General features: G+C 39.6%; 1 protein-coding gene across 1 annotated transcript in view; it reads right to left on the bottom strand.

The window, feature by feature from the left end:
• Nucleotides 1-22,716, bottom strand: part of Gabrr3 (gamma-aminobutyric acid type A receptor subunit rho3) — a 49,878-nt gene that overhangs the window by 10,041 nt on the left and 17,121 nt on the right. The window contains exons 3-7 of the mRNA XM_046455396.1: nucleotides 17,826-17,893; nucleotides 15,724-15,947; nucleotides 11,923-12,005; nucleotides 10,520-10,660; nucleotides 5,115-5,267 (exon numbers count right to left, since the gene is read on the bottom strand). Coding sequence (XP_046311352.1) covers nucleotides 5,115-5,267; nucleotides 10,520-10,660; nucleotides 11,923-12,005; nucleotides 15,724-15,947; nucleotides 17,826-17,893 — 669 coding nt within the window. The remainder of the gene's footprint in view (nucleotides 1-5,114; nucleotides 5,268-10,519; nucleotides 10,661-11,922; nucleotides 12,006-15,723; nucleotides 15,948-17,825; nucleotides 17,894-22,716) is intronic.

Here is a 22,716-nt window from a genome sequence, read left to right as displayed (position 1 = left end):
ATTCTCTTGAAAGATGACCCTAGGCAGGAAGTCCTCTGTTGGGACATTCCAGGGGGAAGTCAGCAAAGGTCACAGCACTGGTTAAAACAGGATAAACAGAAAACAGATGCTAAGCTGATTTGAAAACCACAAAGGTTTAGATACTTCAGAACTACAGTTCTGTTGACCCCTTGGGGTTTCCAAGACTTTTTCAGGGGCTCTGGTTAGTAAAAATGAATATGACAATATTGCCAAGACATTGTTTGCTGTTTTCCCTGGGTTGACATTTGCACTGATGGTGCTGGATCTGTGGGGGTAACACTGCTGGTTGCCTCAGTGTGAACCAAGTCTGCAGCACCAAGCTGACCTAGTTGTCACTGTATTTTCCACCTCCCAGCACTCACAGCAAAAACTGTTAATTTTATTAAATTATGACTCTTGAATGCACACTGTAAAACAGTCCGGTTGATGAAACAAGAAATATATATGAAATAATTCTTTATACTAAAATAAAAGCTGGTTCCTTCTCCTGAGAGGACCCACTCTCTCTCTTCAGAATGTCCCCCTTTCCCCTTCCTCATCCCTTCTAATAAACTCATGCCTCTACTCTGAAAGGCAGGCCTGAAATCTTTCTGGCATGATAGCAAGAATCAGGGTGAAGAGGGGCCCTCCTCACCTGTCTCAGCTTTGTGCATTTGGTGTTTGCACTGGTGTAATGTTTGGTGTTTGCTGCCTGGTTATTGCGTATTACCCTGATTATTTCCTGGCTACTTTCTTTATTAGTCTCTTCTGAACCTCTATTCTCCACTTCAGATTCTTGGCGACTAGCGGAAACATCTTGACATTATTTATTTATTTATTTTTGGCTACAGCACACTCTAGTGAGGACCAAAAGATCTCTTGATTGAAACTCAGATGTCATAGCCCTTAGGTTTAAGAATTGAGGCTTTTACCCTTGGTCTTTTGGGGAGGGAGGCGGGCAAATCTTGCCCACTGGCAACTGTAAAGGTTCTTGGCCTTAGGGAATGCCTTTGTGGAATATGAAGGCCAGCAATTATAAGATTTTGAACCTCAATACCCATTAGGGTGAGGAGACATTTTTTTCGTCCTCTTAGTCTCTCTTCTTTATCTCCAGACCAGTAGAACATCCTAGGATCTCACTCAAGACTTACATTGGTGGGAGCTCTAATTCACCTCTAAGCATGAGCCCTGCCTTATGTATGCTTTTTGTCCAGTTACTCACCTGCCACCAGCTTGGACTTTTGGACTGTCCTAGTGCTAAATACTCTTAATGTTTATGCCCCACTGATAGAGAACTAGAACTTAGGGTCACTTCCCTCCCAACTTTACCCTGTCTCAGCAGGAAGTACCCTGATCTAATCAACATATAAACACTGTAAAAGAATTTAGGAATTTGAGTCCTCTAGGGGAGTAATGTTAAGTAGCTCATTAGCCATGAGTAGGTAAGAAAGGAAAGGACAATGAAGGGTGACAAAAATCCATGGGAGCCTTAAAAATAAGGCAAACACCTGGAAGATGGGCCCAGGGGTGTTAAAATCTCCCTTAGCCAAAATTACATCCACTTAAGAAAAATATTGTTTCAGGATCATGTCACACTCTACCAGGTGGCCTGGACCCTCCTTTATCACCAAAGTTATCACAACCCTCAATCATTCTGACAATCAAAATGTCTAAACTCTCACAAAGAAAACTTGCTGAGGGCTGTTCAAAGTATAAAACAAAACAGGAGACCCAATATCCTTAAACCTCCCAACTCTGAGCACCATGCCATCCTCTCTTTGAGGTGATCCATGCAATTTCTATTTCTGTCAGTTAAGTCAAGAGGTGAAACTTGGTGGGACTCTTTGGAAACTTCCCTAGGAATCCCAATAAAACTGAAGGACAGGAGAGGTGCGGTGGAGTTTGCCACTCTGAGAGGACCCACTCCTCTCACTTGAGAGTGTCCTCTTTTCCCCTTTCCTGTTCCTTCTAATAAACTCATGCCTGTTACTATAAAAACAAACAAACAAAAACAAAAATCCAAGTTAACATGAAGGGGAAATATATGTGAGTTTGTGATCCTTTTCAGAGATTAGATCCTGTAATTCAGGGAGATAAAGATAATTTCTTCTAACCATAAAATCTGTAGGAATGTATGGCTAAGAATCCAATTAGAACCAGGCAGCATGGGCTAAAGTCACTGAGAGTTGTCAGGGTTGTAGGGACTTGAAAGTCTGATGTCATTCTGCTGTCAGTCAACAACCTGGGTGAGACTTTCTGGAAATTTCTCTGAGATCCACAATAAAACTGGAGAGCAGGAGAGGTACACTGTTGTCTCTTCTCTGAGAGGACCCATTCTCTTCCTTCAGAGTATCCCTTTTCCTTTTTCTATCACTTCAATAAACTCATTGCCTGTTACTCTGAGTGACACATCTAAAATCTTTCTGACATGATCACAAGAATCAAAGTTCGAAGAGGGGGCTTTTGTACTAACTCAGTTTCCTGAAGGCTCCAGTCCTGCAACAGAAGCAAGGATAAGAATTCAGTTGCCCTAGAGCAAGATGTTAAATGTTTGCAAAAATATAAAACAATGCTACACTAATTTTTTTATTTAAAAATTATTTTATACAATATTTTATCATGTTAACTTGTAATGACTTTATTATTGCTATCCTTAAATTTATACATACACATGTATAAATTTATACATATATGTATATGTGTGTGTATATATATATATATATATATATATTTCTGTTTTAAAATCTATTATGGCTAAGAATGTTAGATATAATTCTCTTGGGTCCTCAAGAATTTTTAAGAGTATAAATTAAGTCCTAACACCAGAGTTTGAGAACCATTGCTGAAGACTAAGAAGGAAATTGAGGCTTCAAAGATAAAAGACTCAGTGAATTGTGGGCCCCTTAAAAGAATGAAAAGTAAAGAAAGTAAATGAAAATGAGGTGGGAAGAGGCAGTAGTTTGTTCATTTCTGAAGATGCTGAGCTCCCTTAGAACCTGAAGGTGACATCCAGCAGGAACTTGGAAATACTCATCTGGAACTTGAGAGAAAGATCTGACACAAGGACACAGATTTGTAATTTACATTCATAAGGGTAGTAACTGGGGACCAAAAGGATTTGATAGGAAACTCCAAAATGAGCAAATCTTTGAGAGAGAGTTACTCACACTTAAGGAGTAAAAGGAAGAAGTAAAAATCAGGAAAGAGAAATATATCTGCAGGCGGAGAAAAACCAGAGCACGGAAAACAAATGTATTGTTTTCATCCAATACAAAGGACCAGACATCAAGATAGACAGTTGATACTAATTCTCCCATTTAAATTATCTGAGTGACCTTTGGAAGTATTACTAATAATCTCATTTTGCAGGTGAGGAAGATGAGGCTGAACTCTTGACCACTGTCCTTGGTTCTAGACTTGGAGAGGATGTTTAATAAAGTCAAATTCTGCAGAGAAGGTGAACCAGCTGAGAAAAGGCAAGTTGAGTGGGTAGAGTAGTCTCGGGACTTTCAGGGCATTGAGTGGCAGAGCATTTGGAAGACAGAGTAAAACACAGGGCAAAATATCTCTGAGAAAAACTTTAGGGTGGTAGAAATCTTAAGCCTGGAGAAGATGCAGTATTATAGGAATGCCTGTTCTATTTTAATAAGGACGGGGTACATTTTTATTTGTATACTATTTTACATAAATCTGCATAGAATTTTCTAATTCTAAGTGGTCAGATGTGGATGTAAGAAGTATAGAATTCCTAGAACAACTTAAAAGTAGTGTGTCCATGTTCTCTATTCATTTCAACCTGCCCCAGAACTGCTATATAGCTGTCATTCTCATAGTGTTAAGATCAGGAGTCAACTTGAGGAATCTCACTGAAAATCATGTTCATAACCTTTCAGAGTGCCTTTTCCATCCTGTCCTTAGGGCTAGAAATGTGCCCCTCATCTCCTGTTTGGGTTTATGCTGCCCTGCTGCAGTACTGAGGTCAGGACACTGATGCTCTGATGTGAAGACAGAGTCAAAATAATTCAATTACTCATTCAGATGGTATGTTTTCCTTGCAGATATGCAAACCTCAAATGCTTGCAGATTGAAGCTTTTAATAAGGGGAAGAGGTGAACAAATTATTAATATTAATAATTTATGTCTTTCAAATGATCTTTGGAAGTATGCATATAATTTGTGAACATTAACTTCAAAACCATCCTTTCTGGAATGAATTGTGTGATAATTGCAATGATTGTGAAGCACTTACCACAGTCTTCCCTCTAGATAGAGCATTACAGGTGAAAGAACAAAATTAGATGAAATGAGGGAGCTCTGCCCTGAACCAGTCAAGAAAGCAAGTGGGATTCACTCCAGTTCTCATTAAGTAACATGTCATCTAAGTGCTTAGCTTGGCACCTTCTACTTTGTAAGGACTCTATAACCGCTAAGTGGGTCTGAAATGGTTCCCATAAATCAGTGTGTGTGACAGGGGCATAGAAAATACTAGATGGAGTAGATAATCACCCTGTGTGGTGACTTAATGAGGCTGGCACTGTCTCTCCACCTGAGATCTCATGCCAACTAATGTGCTGCAGCACCTATCATTCCACTATGGATGCTTCTGACTTTGGCCTTTGAGTTAAGCCCATATTTCTAATCAGCACTCACATTCCCAACTTCAAGCATTCTCTGCACCTCCCCCAGAAAATTATTAAGATACTAACAACATAATGTGAATTAGCTTAAAGTTTCTTTCTTTTATGATATAAGGGTTTTTCATGCAAAGCTAAATGACCACAGGTAAGGGAGAGGGATTCTTTGAAAGGAAAAGAGAGCCTTTTGAAGTAAGACTGTTTATGATTCATAATTCACCTTCTTTCCTTACCATTATTCAGAGACGGATCAACAGCACAGGCTTCATCCCTAAAGTCTCTGTTCCCAAGAAAGGAGCCCAATTATAATTTCAATTTGCACTAGATGCTGGCAAAGTAAATACTGTAATCTTAATGTGCATAGCTAAGCATCCCCACTAAACCACCATTCTCTTCCCCCTCCATGTAATACTGTTTATATTTGCCTCCTGGCCTTTCTCCCTTACTAGCATTTTACAAGATGTGGAAAGATTTATTTACCCAGGGACACTCTTGCAGGAACAGCTCTTCGGTCAATCCAGAATGAAACCCATGAAAGCATCACCATCAACATGGCCGGAAAATAGGTTTTTAGCACAAAGAAGAAAATGTGCCTCCTTAGCACAAAGTTGATGAAAAGTCTATAGTACCAACCTACAAAAAAGAGCCAAAGTTTCCATTAGAACAGGCTTCCTTCTGGCCATACTACACTTGGTGATGTGATCTGCTTCTTGAAACTCAAAGCTCTTAGAGGATATGAAGCTGGATAAATGCAACTCTTTTTCCAGCCCTAGCTGGAACCCGAGTGAGCGTAGCACTCCACTAATGTTTGTTCCATGACCTAAACTTCAGCATGCTTAATTATTATTTTTTATTTGTAAATGGGCACAATACCTTTATTTTATTTATTTTTATGTGGTGCTGAGGATCGAACCCAGTGCCTCACACGTACTAGATGAGCACTCTACCAGAGTCACAATCCCAGTCCCAGCATGCTTAATTATTTGACTCTGCAGTTCAGGGATGAATGGTAATTATATTATGTGAGGTGGCCTTTAAAGATAATATATTATACTTGCTGTGTTTTTACAAGAAGGACAGTCTTCAACGCATGATTGATGCTTACATGTAATAGTCAACAAACCCTTCATTAGCTATAACAAATGAAGAGAACATTTTATCTAAAAGAAAAAGTTCACAGTAGGTACTAGGTCATTGCATTCTAACTTGGAATCTAGACATCTAGAAATTCAAACAGGAGAGAGAAGGCCATCCCTAAGTTATTTTCATTACTTTAAAGACTCATGGACACCATAATGTGACTGTGATAAATCCGCCAAAAATAAACCAAAAGATAATGTTCTTTTCATGTTGTTGGAGTTATAGACTCTTATTGGTAGTATTTGTTATTGGTCTGATTAAAAGCACAAATTGTGGTCATATCCACACAGATATTTTGTTCAGGTTTCCCTTTTCACACAGATTAGAAGGAAGTATAGAGCCATTTTTTTTGTGTGGGGGGGATCATATGTACGACTTCTTTGAGCACCATTCTTAAATGACCACACATCAGATTTTATTCAATTCTTTACCTTGCTTTGCTTTTTTCTTTCTCACTCACATGTTTCCAGCTTATATTACCTTGCTTTATTTCACAATAACTGTGATGCCAACCTTTTAATCTTCACTAAAAACAAAGCAATGAATGATGAAGTGAATAAGCATGAAAATACACTTGCTATGAATAAGCGGTAAGATTAGTTTTTCTATGATAAATGCAGTTTATTTTCATTGAAATTATTAAAAACAGAGGCTATAGGTTATAAATTATAAAACAAAATCAGAGGTATTACAAAGTTAAGAGAACCTTTCCACTCGTTTTAGTAATGATTTTTGTAGAAAACTCAAGATGGCACCTTTTGGACAGATCTGACAAACATTTAGGTATGAGGCCTAAAATATAGACCAGATTAACCCACACGGAATTGGCAGGCTCTTCTCCTAGTCTCCTATCCTTAAGTGCTCATTATCCTTTTCTCTCTAACTCTCTCTCTCTCTCTCTTTCTCTCTCTCTCTTTCTCTCTCTCTCTCTCTCTCTCTCTCTCAACCACATTCTAATTTTCACTTTCATTGTCAGTTGATATATATGCTTTAAGAAACATATGATTATCAATACTTTTTATTTAAAATATCTGTAACCTAAAGATGGATATTTGATTGAGTTTGTCTTTGATTATAGAAAAGAGAAATAAGCCTGATATTCTAGAAGGTGCCAACCTAATAGAGTTCCTTTTTTGGAAAAAAAGAAGGAACATACGATTCAAGAACACCAAACAACTTCATTTCCAGGGGTAATGAAAGATACTCTCAGTTCATTATAAGGTTAAAATATACATTTTTTGGAGCTATACATTATCTCATATGTGTCCCTCACTTTATTATTGTGTGCAATTGAGAGTTTAAATTGTAACTGTAGAGTACAATAACACCACATTTACCCTGATAACTTCATATAATTACTGTGAGGTTAAAAGCAATAAGGAATACCTATTAAAGTAATTCATAAAGAAAGTCATAATAATTGCATAATCATTCCTTGGGAATATAAACATCTGCAATCATCTGTCCTTGGTTCCAAGACCCTCTGGGACATAAAAATCTATGGAAGCTCAAGTCCCTCACATAAAATTGTGATAACCTATGCACATGATCCAGTGTGCTTTAAATCATATCTAAATTATTTGTGATGCCTAATAATTTAAGTAATATCTAAATAGTTGTTATATTGTATTGTTTATAGAATAATAATGACAAAAATTCTGTATAGGTTCAGCATAGAAGTCCTTTATAAAATATTTGCTGCCTAGGGTGGGTTAAATCCATGAAGATAGAACCCACAGACACAGAGACCAACTAAGTGGTTCGCAGTTTATTATTAAGTCTTGAAATAAATTTAGGAAACTGCAATCTTTCTTAAGTTATGGACTGAACCCAGGGCCTTGTGCATGCAGAGGAAGTGCTCTACCACTGAGCTATATCCCCATCTTGTATCATTCCTTTATTCATACTTTTCTGGAGAATGATTATCTAGCTTCTGAGATTGGGGTGGGGGTAACCAGAAAGGAGAAATGCTACTTTGTCTTGTGGTTCTTAGGGAAAGAGAAGACTGGAAATGGTATTGTGGTTAAATCTAGACCAGTAAAAATTCCTTTACCTACAAGGAAAAGTAGTGCTACCTTGAAACAGTGTGGAGCCATTATTTTGAGTAACATAATAGAGTCTGACTCCAGGTTGACGTGGGAGTGCTGAGAGCTCTGAAGCCCTACTTCTACTTCCTAATGAAAAAAAAAAAAAAAGCCCAAGTGCACTCTTTGTGTGTATCTTTGAGAAGGTCAAACACGCAGTCCTGACACATGAAAGGGAACCCCTGCTTAGCTCCACTCCCAAACCTCCATAAAACCCAGCCATGCCTCTCTGTTCTCTCAACACATTTTTGATACAAGAGTAAAGCATTTTTTACACCTGCTTTTAGACCTGCTTGGGAGCCTGTGCTGCTCTTTCTAGAAAATCCATTATGTGAATAAGAATTCTTTTCATATCATTTATCACACGCATGGCATCATCAGTTTGACATCTGAACCAAATTTTGGATTGTGTGTGGGGGTCCATCTACCTCCATTCAACCGCCACACTGTAGAAAAAAAAGAAATTAGAGAAAAAGAGAAAATGGCTGGAGAATTGGCAGCCAGGAAAATGAAACAGAGAGGCAGTATTGGAGGAGTAAGTAAATACCAAGACAAAGCAAGTTTTTATACCCAGAAAATTGTTAGCTTCAATGGCCTTTGACACTAAAGCCCTAGACTGTATTCAAAAGATCATGATGTTAATGAAGATGGTGAGGTGATGTTGCCTGCTGACTAATATTTATTGAGAATTTACCATCTCAGAAATAACTAGTACTCCAAGTTGTTTCGGTATATAAATTCACGTATCCTCACAACCTTATGAGGTAGAGAGTATTATGAAACCCATTTAGAGATGAGGAAATTGAGGGTTAGAGAGATGAAACAACTCATCCAAAGCCACATTGCTAATAAGTGATTGGGGTTTGAGCTTGGGCAGCCTCTGCTCAGTACAGACACTTTCAGCAAGTGCATTATCCTATGAAAACTAATCCATTGGGGCAGGTGCCATTTCTTTTTTCTTTGTCTATCCAGAGTACATGATCTTGAGGCACATCGAAAGGGCTGAGGGGCAGAAGCCCTCACCCACTTGTTAATGTTGCCAGATAGCATTTTTTTTTTTTTTTGTATCGTGGCAATGAGAGCATTGAAAGTGAAGCCAAGGAAAAAAGTGAGGACCCTGTGGTTCAGCTGTAAAATGTAAATTAAGATTCCACAACTATATTTCTAGCTCTTCTAACCAGAGTTTTTCTGTATAGATGATTTGAGAGTAGTGGGTACAGTTGATGGTTGTAAATGATAGGAATGAAAAAAAAGTGTCAAAAATATTTTTGATGAAGCTTATATATTTAGACAGGATACTAATCTGGGAAAGACACTTGAGTTTGACTTTCAGGAGACCGTGTTAAAAAATTCATAGATAATGTGAGCCAGAATTATCACATATTTGTGAACTGAAATAAATGTCTAAATATGATATTTCTGAAACCTTGGGAATAGTTTTGATGAAGGGAACTCAGTTATGATTATTAATTTCATATTTGAATACAACTTCCAAAATGCTTTAGTCTTGTATCTTTTCTGACCCTTAGAATCCTTTTTAATTCTTCTCATCAAAATGTGTACATATTAACAAAATGAAAAAATACAAAGTGCTAAAATAAAATTAAAAAATCTCCCCAATCTATACCCACTCCTCAGATAAATCTTTGGTTAAATCTGTAGACATTTAAAATGCACACATATACAAGCACACACATGTGCTTAATACTTTCTTCAATAACAGACATGAGAATGCATTACATGTATATAGTCTTTTGTAAAATGCTTTTTGAATTTTTAAAAATTGATTATGAATAATTCACCATCTCATGCCACGTACAACTGTACATTCAACCCTAATTCTATTGTTTCTCAATTTTCTGAGGAACCAAAATTTTTCTATTTCTTGAATGTTAAGAATTTTTAATTTATTTTAAAACACTTCAAAGCATCTTTGTAAGAAATAAAATTTCCAGTGTAAGTAGTTTGTCTGAATTTTGACAGACTCCAAAACATGACCAGAAGGAAAAAATAAATCAACTAGTGTGAGTCTGCCTGGCAAGGCTCAAAAGGTTGACAAGTACAAATAGAGGGACAGTAGAGTCAATGGAGTAACTTGGTGGGGCGGATTAAGAGCTGGATTATATTTGTGGATACTTTTGCTTCAAATCTTAAGAAATATGATTACCATTGTTATATATGTTATATCTATATCTATCTACACAGTGCAGGAAATAATATAAATGGATTTTTATGCTTTATATATATCACATTTTTAGCATGAAATATTGCAATATTCTATTCACTGTTTTGACATTGGGTGAGATCAGAGCAGCAGGCAGGAGGTAGACCATGTTGAGAAGCTTGAATCTGGTTTTAAATGTGATGAAAAACACTGAAGTTTTTAAGCAGGAAAGAGCTATGATCTTTATGTTTCAAAAGATCACTCTGCTGTACTGAGAATAGAATGGAGGTGGCAGAGAGGAAGCAAGGCATAAGGTTAGAGGTGTCTGAATGAGGGGTGAGAAATGGTGTATTAGAACAGTAGAGGGAGTCAGCTGGGTGATATTTTTGGCCAAATAGGACATTTGCTTGGATTCAGGTTTCTTCATATGTTGTGGTACTTAGCAAAGAATAGGGGCTCTATAAATGCTGATGAATTGGTCACATAAAATGCTGTACCTGTGCTGCTATAGAAAGCTAATCCACTGGATGCGCTGAACTCCTCAATGAAGAATTGAGAAAGGGAAATATGCTCTTCAGTATTTAAGGACTTGTTCCCATATCTCCAGTAGAGCATTAGATCCTCCTCACTGTAGGCATCTGAAACAAGACAATACCATTCCTGTAACTGCAAAAAGCTCTTAGAAGTTACATGAGGCCTATAATCATGTTTTGTTACATGAGTGCCTGGTCCAATGACATATATATTTTATGTGTAGACAAGCATTTGCTAATAGACTGATCATATCCACTCCTCTAAAAAGAAAAAAAAAATCCTTGAAAAATTAGAACTTGATGAATAGTAGTGTGTGGAAGCTTGTCTGATGCCCACAAGCTTGTCTGGTTAAAACTCTCCAAATAGCTGCTCCCCCATTAGGTGCCTTCTCTCACAAAATGAAGCCAGGTGTCACCTCAGAGAGACACCATAGCATTGCTTCACAGTGTCAGGGTTGACTCCAGGATCTCATGATTTTTAAATTCTGCACCTCTCATGGATGAAATTCTAAAATGAGCAGGGCCCAGTGGTACACGCCTGTAACACCAGCGGCCCAGGAAGCTGAGGCAGGAGAATTGCAAGTTCAAAGCCAGCCTCAGCAACTTGGCCCTAAGAAACTCTGTGAGACCCTGTCTCTAGAAAAATATAAAAAAGGGTTGAAGATGTGGCTCAGTGATTAAGCACCCCTAGGTTCAATTCCTGGTACCATTAAAAAAAATTAAAAAATAAACATAGCCTATAAGAAATTTTCTTCTAGAATTACATTGTGTTATAGAAAGTTTCTAATAGATCTTGGAAAGAATGTATATGTAGGAGACATGCATTGTCTATCCCAGCATTTTGGTCGCATTATGAAAAATTGCAGTCAATTTTTAAGATGTCTTATCAAAAATAGCTGTTGGTCAAAGTAAATGACAAAGAGCGGGATAAGCATTCCTTTTACAGAACTTTGATTAGAGGTCTACTTCTAGAATGGGGTTTTCCTGGGGAACCCCATACACTTAATGGAGGATTGTGACTAGATTTAAGAATAAAATTCCAGAGCTTTCCAGATGTGGAAAGTGTGTGTCATCCTATATAATAATGTTAGAAGAATATACCTTTTTAGGAAGCTTTATAACAATTGTGGAAACTGCAATAAACAAGTAATGATGAAAGCATTTTTTTCCTCTGAATCTTCTCATTTGAAAGATAAACTGCCATCATTGCTAGTAAAAGCAAAAGCAAAACAAAACAAAATTCCCCCCACTTTGGAAAAACACATCAAGATGTTTAAAAGCTTGCTAAGACCATACTTATTTCTGTGCAAGCATGTGATGTTGTGTTCAGATGATATGGACTCACTGTATCAGGAAATAAAACTTACAGCTTTCCAGTTCAAGAGAACAATTTTGAGTGTCAAGAGGAAACCTGCTGAAATCCATTAAGCACATGGCCGAAACTGTTATCCTATAAAAAGAATGAGAAAAAGAGAACTGCAGATCATTTAACCATATGGTCAAATTAGCACGCAACATTGAAGCTCCCTTATTGTTCGCCTGTTTTGTGTGCCTTTCAAGAATAATGGAAAATGGGCGTTACTATCTTTTGTCCAAATAATGCACAAGGAAGCAAACCAGGAGGATGGATGATAATTGCTTAAGACACGGATTGATGAGTGTGTTCCCGCTCTCACAATTGCTTCTGATTTCATCATCTCCTGGTCATCCCCCTCAGTGTTTTCTGGTGCTGATGTTTTCAGAAAAATACACTTCAAAGTGAGACATTTCTAAATAGATTTAAATATTTTCTGCTCTTTGAAAAACCAAAACTTAAGTAGTCTTTAGTCATAAAGGGTTGGGATAGTAGTAATAAAAAATCTACAGGTAAAGGTTTCCTTCACAAAGCAAATGTAGTCGAGGACATTCTCTTTCCAGCAGTGAGGGGAAAAGCCCGGAGCATGTTTAGTCATAGATCTATATGCACAATGCATAATTCAGGTGCTATTAAGCAAAAAGGCTTGCATGCTGATGAGGTTTATTTTTTTCAATTTTTGTATCCTCCTAGATTTTCCTGGCTTCGGGCAGAGGCTGCTGTACTATGATCTTGCCTCAAAGTAGAAATTTTGCTACCCAGAATAGCAGATCAGAGGTTCATAAAGGCCTCCAAGCAAGTCTGAAACAAAACAAAACAAAACAAACAACAACAACAACAAAAAAAAACCCACCACCACCACCAACAACAACAACAAAAAAAAGGGCAACAGATGCTCCCACCCAGGGTGCTCCTGAGATAATCATAGGAGTAATATTATTTTATCTTCTGTGGCTGAATTCTACTGTCATTAGTCATACACCAAAACACCAAGCTAGGGAAGAGTCTGGTCAGCTTTATGTAAGTGAAATACATTCATTCTGGTGCATTCCCAGTGTTTTAAAGCTGGAAGGCACCTCTGAGGTCTTCTCGTCCATCTCCTACATAGTACACATAAAGAAATTAATGAGCAAGGATTTAAGGTGTCCAGGCAATGTCAGAACCAAGCCTGGAACCAGGTAATCAGACTCTGAGCTTATATTGGCTCTGTTTTTGGCTAGAAGAGCTGTGCCAACAACAATTTTGAATCTTCCTGAGTTTGGGGATATCCAAGACCACCCTCAAGGTCAACCACTCATTAGACTCACAGAACTCAGCAAAGTCCTTTTACTCATGGTTCCCTTTACTACAATCAAAGAATTAGAATAAACAACAGGAAATGAGCACAGGGCAGGGTCCAGGGGAAATCAGGAGCGAGTTTCCAGTTGTTCTCTCCTAGTGGAGTCACGTAGACAGGTCTTCATTCCCTCAGCAATGGTGTGTGACAAACCAGGGAAGGTCATCTGAGCCTGTGTCTATTATGGTTTGGATACTAGGTGTTTCCCTAAAGCCCTTATGTTAATGTAGTAAAGTTCAGAGGTGAAAAGATTGAATTGTGAGAGCTGTAACCTAATCAATCCATCCTAGTTTGAATGGACTAACTGGGTGGTAACTGTAGGCAGCTGGGGAACTGTAGAATGGAGGGGAAGGGTCACAGGGGATGTACACTGGAAGGAATCATCTTTCCTGCAGCCCTTTCCCCCTGCTCTTTCTGCTTCCTGGCCACTATGCCTGGAGCAGCCCTCCTTAGCCAGGCCCTTCCTCTATATAATGTTCTGCCTCACCTTGGGCCCAGAGCAATGGAGTCGGCTCACCATGGACTGAACTGAGCCAAATAGCCTTTTCCTCCTCTAAGTCATTCTTGTATGGTATTTTGGTCACAGTGATGCTAAATGTCTAATACAGTGTCCATAGTTTTAATTGAGAGTTGGTCATAGAGCCATGGTTGACTACCTACATGGCTGACTTTAGTCTCTAGCCCTCCAGAGGATACACAGATATCATATATCCCTCAGAACCCCCACAAGTCACATTGTGAGTGTAGAATTATCTGAATTGAGCCACAGACTACAGCTAAACAAAAAAATACTTTTATCCGGTAGAATATTCCAAGGGATTAGAGATTACCTTTCAGGAGATGGTCAAGAGCCAAATATTTTTTTAGAATATGAAAGGTAAGAAAAATCCAGTGAGTTAATCATTTACCAGTTGTCCCCTCATCAAAACAAATTAAAACACTTGATTCTTAGACCAAATATTGTTGTTTTGCCTTCAATTCCTAGTGAGAACTGGCTTTAATATTTTTTGAGCCTTTTTGGGTTCTAGGGATTGAACCCAGAGGTGCTTTACCACTGAGCCATATTCCCAGCCCTTTTTGTTTTATTTTGAGACAAGGTCTCAGTGCATTGCTTAGCCCTTCATTAAGTTACTGAGGCTAGGTTTGAACTTGTGATGTTCCTGCCTCAGCCTCCCAAATGGCTGGGATCACAGGCATGTGATCATAGGCATGAGCCGCTGTGCCTGGATTTTTTAAGTCTTCTGTTACTCCTGATTTAAAAGTCCTATCGAAAATAGTACTTTTCATTAATTTCACTTAGAAAAACATTGACATCCTTTATAAAATGGCAAGCAACAGTTCCTTTGTACAAGATTTTTTAATAGGCAAGAGAACCTATAATAGTTTTCTGTTGCTACTGTATGAAATTAAAACACACTTGGTGGTTTAAAACAATAGAAATTTATTCTGTCACACTTCTTAAGGCCAGAAGTCTGAGGTCAGTACCACTAGGCCAAAATTAAGGTGTCAGAAAATTCTTGTTCCCTTAGAAGTTCTGGGGAGAAATCCATTCATCTAACAACTTCTGGGAGCCATCTGTATTCCCTGGCTGTGGTCACTTTGTTTGCGGCTTTCCTGAGTCTATCAACTTTTCTCCGCCTTTCTATTTTAAAGATACTTATGGCTGCATTCAAGTGCCAACCAGACAATCCAGGATAATCTTCCTGTTTTAAGATTTTTAATTTAATCATATCTACAAGGTTTTTTGTTTGTTTGTTTGTTTGTTTTGCCATAAAAGGTAACCTTTACAGGTTCCAGAAATAAAGAGATGGATATCTTTTAGGATGTCACTTTTCCAGGCTACTACAGAAACTTCTGAGACTTCTAGGACTTTTAAAAAAGTTGAATGGCACAGGTTTACTAAACATTTTTAGAATATGTCACTCAGTATGTAGAGGACTCATTTGGTTAAAAAACATATGGAACATTAAAGATGGAGGGCTATGAATACATAGTATTAGAACAAAAAAGAGGAAACTAAAGTAAATAAAAAAGAGGAAAAGGAAATAAACAAATTAATACTAACTTGGATGATAACTATGCCTTCTCGTGAAAAATGAAGAACACAGTCAATTATTTAGCTAGCCCCAGATTCAAACACCGTTTGGTGTAGAGAGGTGGGGTGAAGCTGGTGAAGAGGAATAGCAGATTTGCATACCTAGAAAATTGTAAACCAGATTTTTAAGTATTTCTAAAGGTCAGTTTCAGTCTATTTGTACAATCAACATATACCCATATACCCGGAATGGCTATAGTTAGAATAGGAAACTGATCTTTTAAAATCTGGGTGTTAGAACCAGAGAACATGGCACCTTCTCTTGTGCCTCAGCACCATTAAACCGACAGCAGGGTTGTCAGTGTAGTCTGAAGTGAGGCCCACCAGCTTCCGTGTAGATGCCTGTGGTCCAGGGAAGCAAAGCAACTGAGAGCCCTCCTTACCTGACACTGAAGAGGACGTTTCCATCAGGGTCGACACGCAGCATGAAGTTCTCCACAGTCGTATCATGGATGAAGGATCTTTTAGAATGGACGAAAAAGATGTCAGGCACCCAAATCTTTCTGATCAATCTGTGGTCAAAGGTCATGCTTTTATTTGTTTTGCTAGGAAAGGAGAGCCTCTCATCTTTCCAGTAATGCCTGAGGTAAAAAGTCATTGTAAAGTCCTAGGCAGAGAGAAAAGGAGACCAATCAAAACCAGCAGAAACGGGGCTCAGGATCAATACTCTTGGTTCCAGGAGTGATTGCCATGGGTGTTGATGACTTGTAGGCGACTGTCCTATATTGTATTTTCAGGTAGGTTTAGGTTGAAGCTAATGAGCTTATGTTGTGAGCTTCTCCTTCACATGGACTTCAATGAATGCTGAGAGTTCCTGGGATGATAGAGTATTCATGCTGGGAAGGGAAACCATGTTATCAATGGGAAGCGATTTTATGTGAGCATTCTGACTAATCCCCTGAATAGACTGAAGATGAAAGGGACCTGAAACTTCAATATTTTGTCTATTATTTTATTGTGATTTCTTATTTTGTTTATTATTTTATTGCTTTTCTAAATATCCACTTTTCAAATTGTTTTAGTATTCCTAATTTTGTGTTATTTCTGATAAAGCAGATCTCCCAAATTGAATAAACTATAGTTGTGCAAAAACCTGGTTACAGTCTGTATTAGAGCTAGTGGAAAGCAAGTTGTCAGAGGTCCTGGGACAAAGACGGGCTAAATTCAGGGAAAAGCATGGCCTGGTTTCCTGGTTGAGAGGGAACAGTCTCCATCTAAAGACATTTAAAATGAAATTTCTTAATACTTTAGGTCCAGGAGGATCAATATTAAAATGTAAACTATGTGCAAAACATAGCTAGAAGCTGCATCTTACTACATATTAGGGTACCTGGTGGAGACCTTGTCATACACTTGCACGTGCTAGAAACAAAAGAAATGTGCCTATAGGGGATGGTGGAAAGGCAGTGGAACTGAGGAGAAATAAATGAAATGGAAAGTATGATTCAGATATAAGGAAGTCCAGCAATTAGGTGAGAAGAGAGAAATGGACACTGAAGATTTACAACTATAAATATTTCTTCATTTAGCATAGATAAGTAAACAAAAAGGGGCTAAACAAAACCCTGAGACTACATTAACACATAAACAGAAGAGGGGTAGGTGAAAAGGAGTACTGTAGGCCTGTACATGGAAGTTAGCCGCCAAGGCACGAGGGTTCTTGGAGTAAAACTCTGAAAACTATATAAACAAAAAAATGACTCTTGTCATTACGTAGCAAAGAAGGTAATTCTAAGTTGGGAATAGGGAAAATAAAATGGAAAAATTACGGTAGAGGATATTAAAACATTAAAAATGGCTAAAATGAGAAAACCAGGAGTAAGGGAGGCAAAAATTTAAAAAGTAAGCCTGCAAAGTGGTGTAGCAGACAGAGAGAGGCTACAGGGAAGGTAGCTGAGATTAGCAAGTGATCTGTTTCAAGACAGAGGTGGGTAGAGAGTATTCAATGAAAATAATATGGTTGTTTCATTCCAAAATAAAATAGTGATAATCTCTTTTGTATTTCTAGGAAAAATAAGGAAATAGAAGCACTTTTCTTAATTTTTAGTTTTCTGAGTCAAAAAATCTTTTGTTGTTTACAGATAAGCAAAATTAATATCAGTTGAAACTTCTGGAAGCAGCCTATGAAGTAGTCTTGGTTCAGTAGTCTTTCTAAGGGTAAACTCACATCTTTATGATGACATAGTGCACATCCATCGTGGTTATCCTTCTAATATATTGCTCCTAGTTCACATTATATAACTAAATACATCATGATGTTCTGTAGTGCCCCACTGCTGAAAATCTACTAGAAGGAAAAAGAAGAGTAGGAAAGGAATGGGAATTGTAATCAAAGGCAGAAAGAACTGAGTAGAAGCAGACAAAATAACTACAACCCTATTAGTATTGAGCAGGGTAGGAAAGATTAATGATATGTATAACTCAAATGATTTATTAAAACACCAATGATTTTGCTACTATTGATCTCATACTTTCAGAAACTTACCATGTTAACCTCTGAAATGCTGTCAATGCTTTCAACCTGGACATCTATACCTACTGGCACTGGGGACCCTACAGAAAAAACAAGGGGTAAAATGTTGAGAAATGCATGCCAATCATTTTGGAAACCTTCAAAACAGAGAGGGTGCATTGTTTATATGTTGCAAATGAATTATTTTTTGAGTTTCTTGAAACAAAAATTTTTCCCATTTTCTATTGAATGAGTTGCTATACATTGGATTATAACAATAAAAGCACAAGTGTAAACAAATGTTATTCCAATAATCCTTTGTGATTTGCTTGGGGACCTCTTAATATTTTTCTTTTGTAGTATAGAACTGATGTCCCCAGTTTTATTTATTTATTTATTTATTTTTAGCTAGTAGTGGAAAGGTTGATGTTTTGAAAACATATGAAAAATTATGCATTTTATAAGGTCATGGTCATATCTTACAACCAGGGAGTATCATAGAGTAACTGACTCTGGGCAGTGTTGAAGTGTTTTATCTCCTTCTGAAAAACCCAGCCTCTTTTACTTGTATAGTGGTTGGCAGACTAGAAGCACACAGATGGCAGTGCTAAGCTATGCATGGACACCATGGGTTCAGACACAACGATCCCTTCGTAGATCATCAGCAACAAAAGGCTGCACCTGGGGAGAAGAAGACATCCTTGGAATGCATTTGAAGAAACTATACCAAAAGTCAGAACTGCAGCAGTTATGTACAGGGAACTGCTGAGACTTGGTTGCAGTGGGATCACCTAGCGTCAGGTTCATGGGCCCAGAAAGACTGAAGGATAACACAGTCCAGACTGGGTGATACTATGGCATTAATTAACTTTCTGTGTGAGGGAACATTGATGCTAATAGCTTTATCATTTAGGTTTAAGTATGAAATTTGATGCATATATATGTTAACACAATTTTTATACTCAAACATATAATTTTCATATGCTTTGTTTTCGTAATGACCTACTGTCAACCTTATTATCTATTTAGTCTTGAGCTAAAAAACACTTTAAATAATTGATAAAAAAATACAAATCCTGCATAGAGAAATCCCAGCTAGCTGTTTTAGTCAAGGTTCTGGGATTTGGAGAAATCAGGCAGAGGGGTTGGAGGGGAAGGGAGGGGGCATGGGGTTATAAATGATGGCCGAATGTGATGATCATTATTATCCAAAGTACATGTATGAAGACACAAATTGGTGTGAATATACTTTGTATACAACCAGAGATATGAAAAATTGTGCTCTATATGTGTAATAAGAATTGTAATGCAGTTTGCTCTCATATATAAATAATAAAAAAAATAGAAATCAGGCCTAAGAAACTTTCTTACTAGGCTAAATAATACTTGGAAGTGCTACATGTGACGTATGAATGCATAAATTCAATGGCCTTTTAAATACATACCACTGTGTAAAACAAGCTGTCTTGCTAGTTTATGTCACTCTTCTGTGACTCCCCTAGTAATTGACTGATGTTACCTTCACTATATGAACACTATATTTACTTTTTTGTTTTATATATCCATAAAACCACTATCATTCCTCACTTAGAAGGGTTTCAGCATGCCAGGCACTTCTCTGCCACTCAAATCTCTTCTTGCCTCTACCTTCAGGAATACCTTACTTGCATCTTAACCGCCAACTTCTTCCTGCTATATTGAATCAATCATTTCTTATAATTCTAATGGTAACTCTAAATAATGTTGTTTACTTGTCAGTTTGGATTGAGTATTAACTTGGAAACAGCTGAATATTATTCCTTTATAGGATTCAGATTTGGTGGCTTTTTTTTTTTTACCTTTTTTATCAAATTAGTAGAGTATCAGAATAAAAATTCATAAAAATATCTTGCCTCTGGCTCTGCATGGTATTTCATGGTAAGTAAATCTTCTCACTAATTCTAATACTCCAAGGGAATGAAATATTTGGAAAGGTCTTAGATAGGTGGCAGCATGTCCTAGATAAAGATCCAGCACTGGAGCCACATAGACTTGAATTTGAACCTAGCTCCACTATTGTTATGTGATATATAGTAAGTGACATCTCAAAGCTTGGTTTCCTCACCTATAAAACCTGAGGAGTAATGCTCACTGTAGAATCTCATCTGCAGCCTCTCTCTGTGCTTCTCCACCCTGCCATGAGCTGAGTAGCTTTCCTTTACCGAGCCCCTCCCCCAGTATGAGTTGCCGAACCTCTGGCCCAGAGTAAGGAGTTGGCCCTCTATGATCTGAGACCTCTGAAATCATGAGCTCCAAATAATCTTTTCATCCTCTAAGTTTTTCTTGTCAGATGCTTTGGTCACAGCCACAAGAAAGATGATGAAAGCACTGCTGATGACTATTTATGCAAACCGGGGAACAATGTTTGAGCTGCCTTCAAGGACACAGACAAGCCTGTGTGGGTGAAGCACTGGGTCTTTGGGGTTGCTGGAAGGCTGGTTTGACAGTGGAGCTAAGGCATGGCTTCTCCATTAGAGATGAGTTCCTAAATAGTTTATTCTTTCCTCCCTCCAGATTTATACTGTTCTTCTGGGGAAGAATTCTGAGGCAAATGCATGTCCTCAGAACTGCCTGCCCTCATTTCTGTCTCCCAAGAGCTCCATGTCCAGTGACAACTCACTTCTTGGTCTAAGATCTATGCTCTGGCTCCCTGAGGACCAAATGGAGGGTCGGGGGATATGAAGGCTAGAGGCAGAAACACAGAACTTTGGTTCCACATAACATTCCCAAGATCCAGAGCCGCCCCCTCCCCCTGCACCGGCAAGGTAGAGGGAACTGTGACCACGCACAGAGCAGGCCCAGCGGCCTGCCGAGGGGCAGAGCCGCCCCCCACCCCCCGCGCCTGCCAGGTAGGTGGAACTGTGACCACGGACAGAAATGGCCCAGTGGCCCGCGGCGGGACAGAGCTTCCAATCACTCCTGCAAGGTAGGCAGGCCTGCGACCCACCGGCAGAAGAGGAGCAGCGGCCTGCTGAGAGGCAGAGCCGCCCCCTCCCCCTGCACAGGCAAGGTAGAGGGAACTGTGACCACGCACAGAGCAGGCCCAGCGGCCTGCTGAGGGGCAGAGCCGCCCCCCACCCCCCGCGCCTCCCAGGTAGGTGGAACGGTGACCACCGACAGAAAAGGCCCAGTGGCCCGCGGCGGGACAGAGCTTCCAATCACTCCTGCAAGATAGGCGGGCCTGCGACCCACCGGCAGAAGAGGAGCAACGGCCTGCTGACAGGCTGAGCCGCCCCCTCCCCCTGTGCCGGCAAAGTAGAGGGAACTGTGACCATGCACAGAGCAGGCCCAGTGGCCTGCTGAGGGGCAGAGCCGCCCCACACCCCCCGCGCCTGCCAGGTAGGGGAACTGTGACCACCGACAGAAAAGGCCCAGTGGCCCGCGGCGGGACAGAGCTTCCAATCACTCCTGCAAGGTAGGCGGGCCTGCGACCCACCGGCAGAAGAGGAGCAGCGGCCTGCTGAGAGGCAGAGCCGCCCCCTCCCCCTGCGCCGGCAAGGTAGAGGGAACTGTGACCACCCACAGAACAGGCCCAGCGGCCTGCTGAGGGGCAGAGCCGCCCCCCACCCCCCATGCCTGTCAGGTAGGCGGAACTGTGACCACTGACAGAAAAGGCCCAGTGGCCCGCGGAGTGGCAGAGCTTCCAATCACTCCTGCAAGTTAGGCGGGCCTGCGACCCACCGGCAGAAGAGGAGCAGCGGCCTGCTGAGAGGCAGAGCCGCCCCCTCCCCCTGCACCAGCAAGGTAGAGGGAACTGTGACCACCATCAGAACAGGCCAGACCTGCAACCGAGAGACAGAACAGGCCCAGGGGCCTGAGGAAGGGTAGAGCCGCCCCCCCCCCCCGCGCCTGCAAGGTAGGCGGACCTGTGACCCACTGGCAGTACAGCCCCAGAGGCCTGCAGAGGGGCAGTGCCGCTGCCTGCGCCTGCAAAGTAGACAGAACTGTGACCACCGACAGAACAAGCCTAGCGGCCCGCAGACGGACAGAGCCGCCGCCCGCGCCTTCGAGGGAGACTTTGCAACTATACAAGACCAATATAAATATATAGGGGGAAAATTCAATAGCACAACAGTTTCACCAAGTAGAAAGGAACGCGAACAGTATGAAGAGACAAGGAAAGAAAGGACCACAAGCATTGCAGGTCAACTCAACGTTAGAAGAGGTAATAGCTGCAGCAGATGGAATGTCAGATAAAGAATTCAGGATATACATGCTTCAGATGATCTGGAGTCTCAAGGAAGACATCAGACAGCAAAATCAGACAATGAAAGATCACTTCAACAATGAATTACATAAACAAATCCAAGAAGCAAAAGATCAACTATACAGGGAAATAGAGGTTATAAAAAACAAACAAACAGAAATCCTAGAAATGCAGGAAGCAATAAGCCAACTTAAAAACTCAATTGAGAATACTACCAGCAGAGTAGAACACTTAGAAGACAGAACATCAGACAATGAAGATAAAGTATTTCAACTTGAAAAGAACATAGACAGCTCAGCAAGACTGTTAAGAAACCATGAGCAGAACATCCAAGAAATATGGGATAACATCAAGAGACCAAATTTAAGAGTCATTGGGATACAGGAAGGGACAGAGTTTCAAACCAAAGGAATGAGCAATCTATTCAATGAAATAATACGAGAAAACTTCCCAGACTTGAAGAATGAGACAGAACCCCAAATCCTAGAAGCCTACAGGACGCCGAATGTGCAAAATCATAAGAGACCCACACCTAGACACATTATAATGAAGATGCCCAACATACAGAATAAGGAGAGAATTTTAAAAGCTACAAGAGAAAGGAAGCAGATCACATTTAGGGGTAAGCCAATCAGGATAACAGCTATCTTTCAACACAGACTCTGAAAGCTAGAAGAT

This window comes from Marmota monax, unplaced genomic scaffold, assembly GCF_021218885.2.
Source record: "Marmota monax isolate L192 unplaced genomic scaffold, Marmota_monax_Labrador192_F-V1.1 WCK01_AAM20220418_F8-fsc00053, whole genome shotgun sequence".
NCBI lineage: Eukaryota > Metazoa > Chordata > Mammalia > Rodentia > Sciuridae > Marmota > Marmota monax.
Note: the sequence above shows the minus strand (reverse complement) of the source record. Positions and strands in the feature narration are given on the sequence as shown.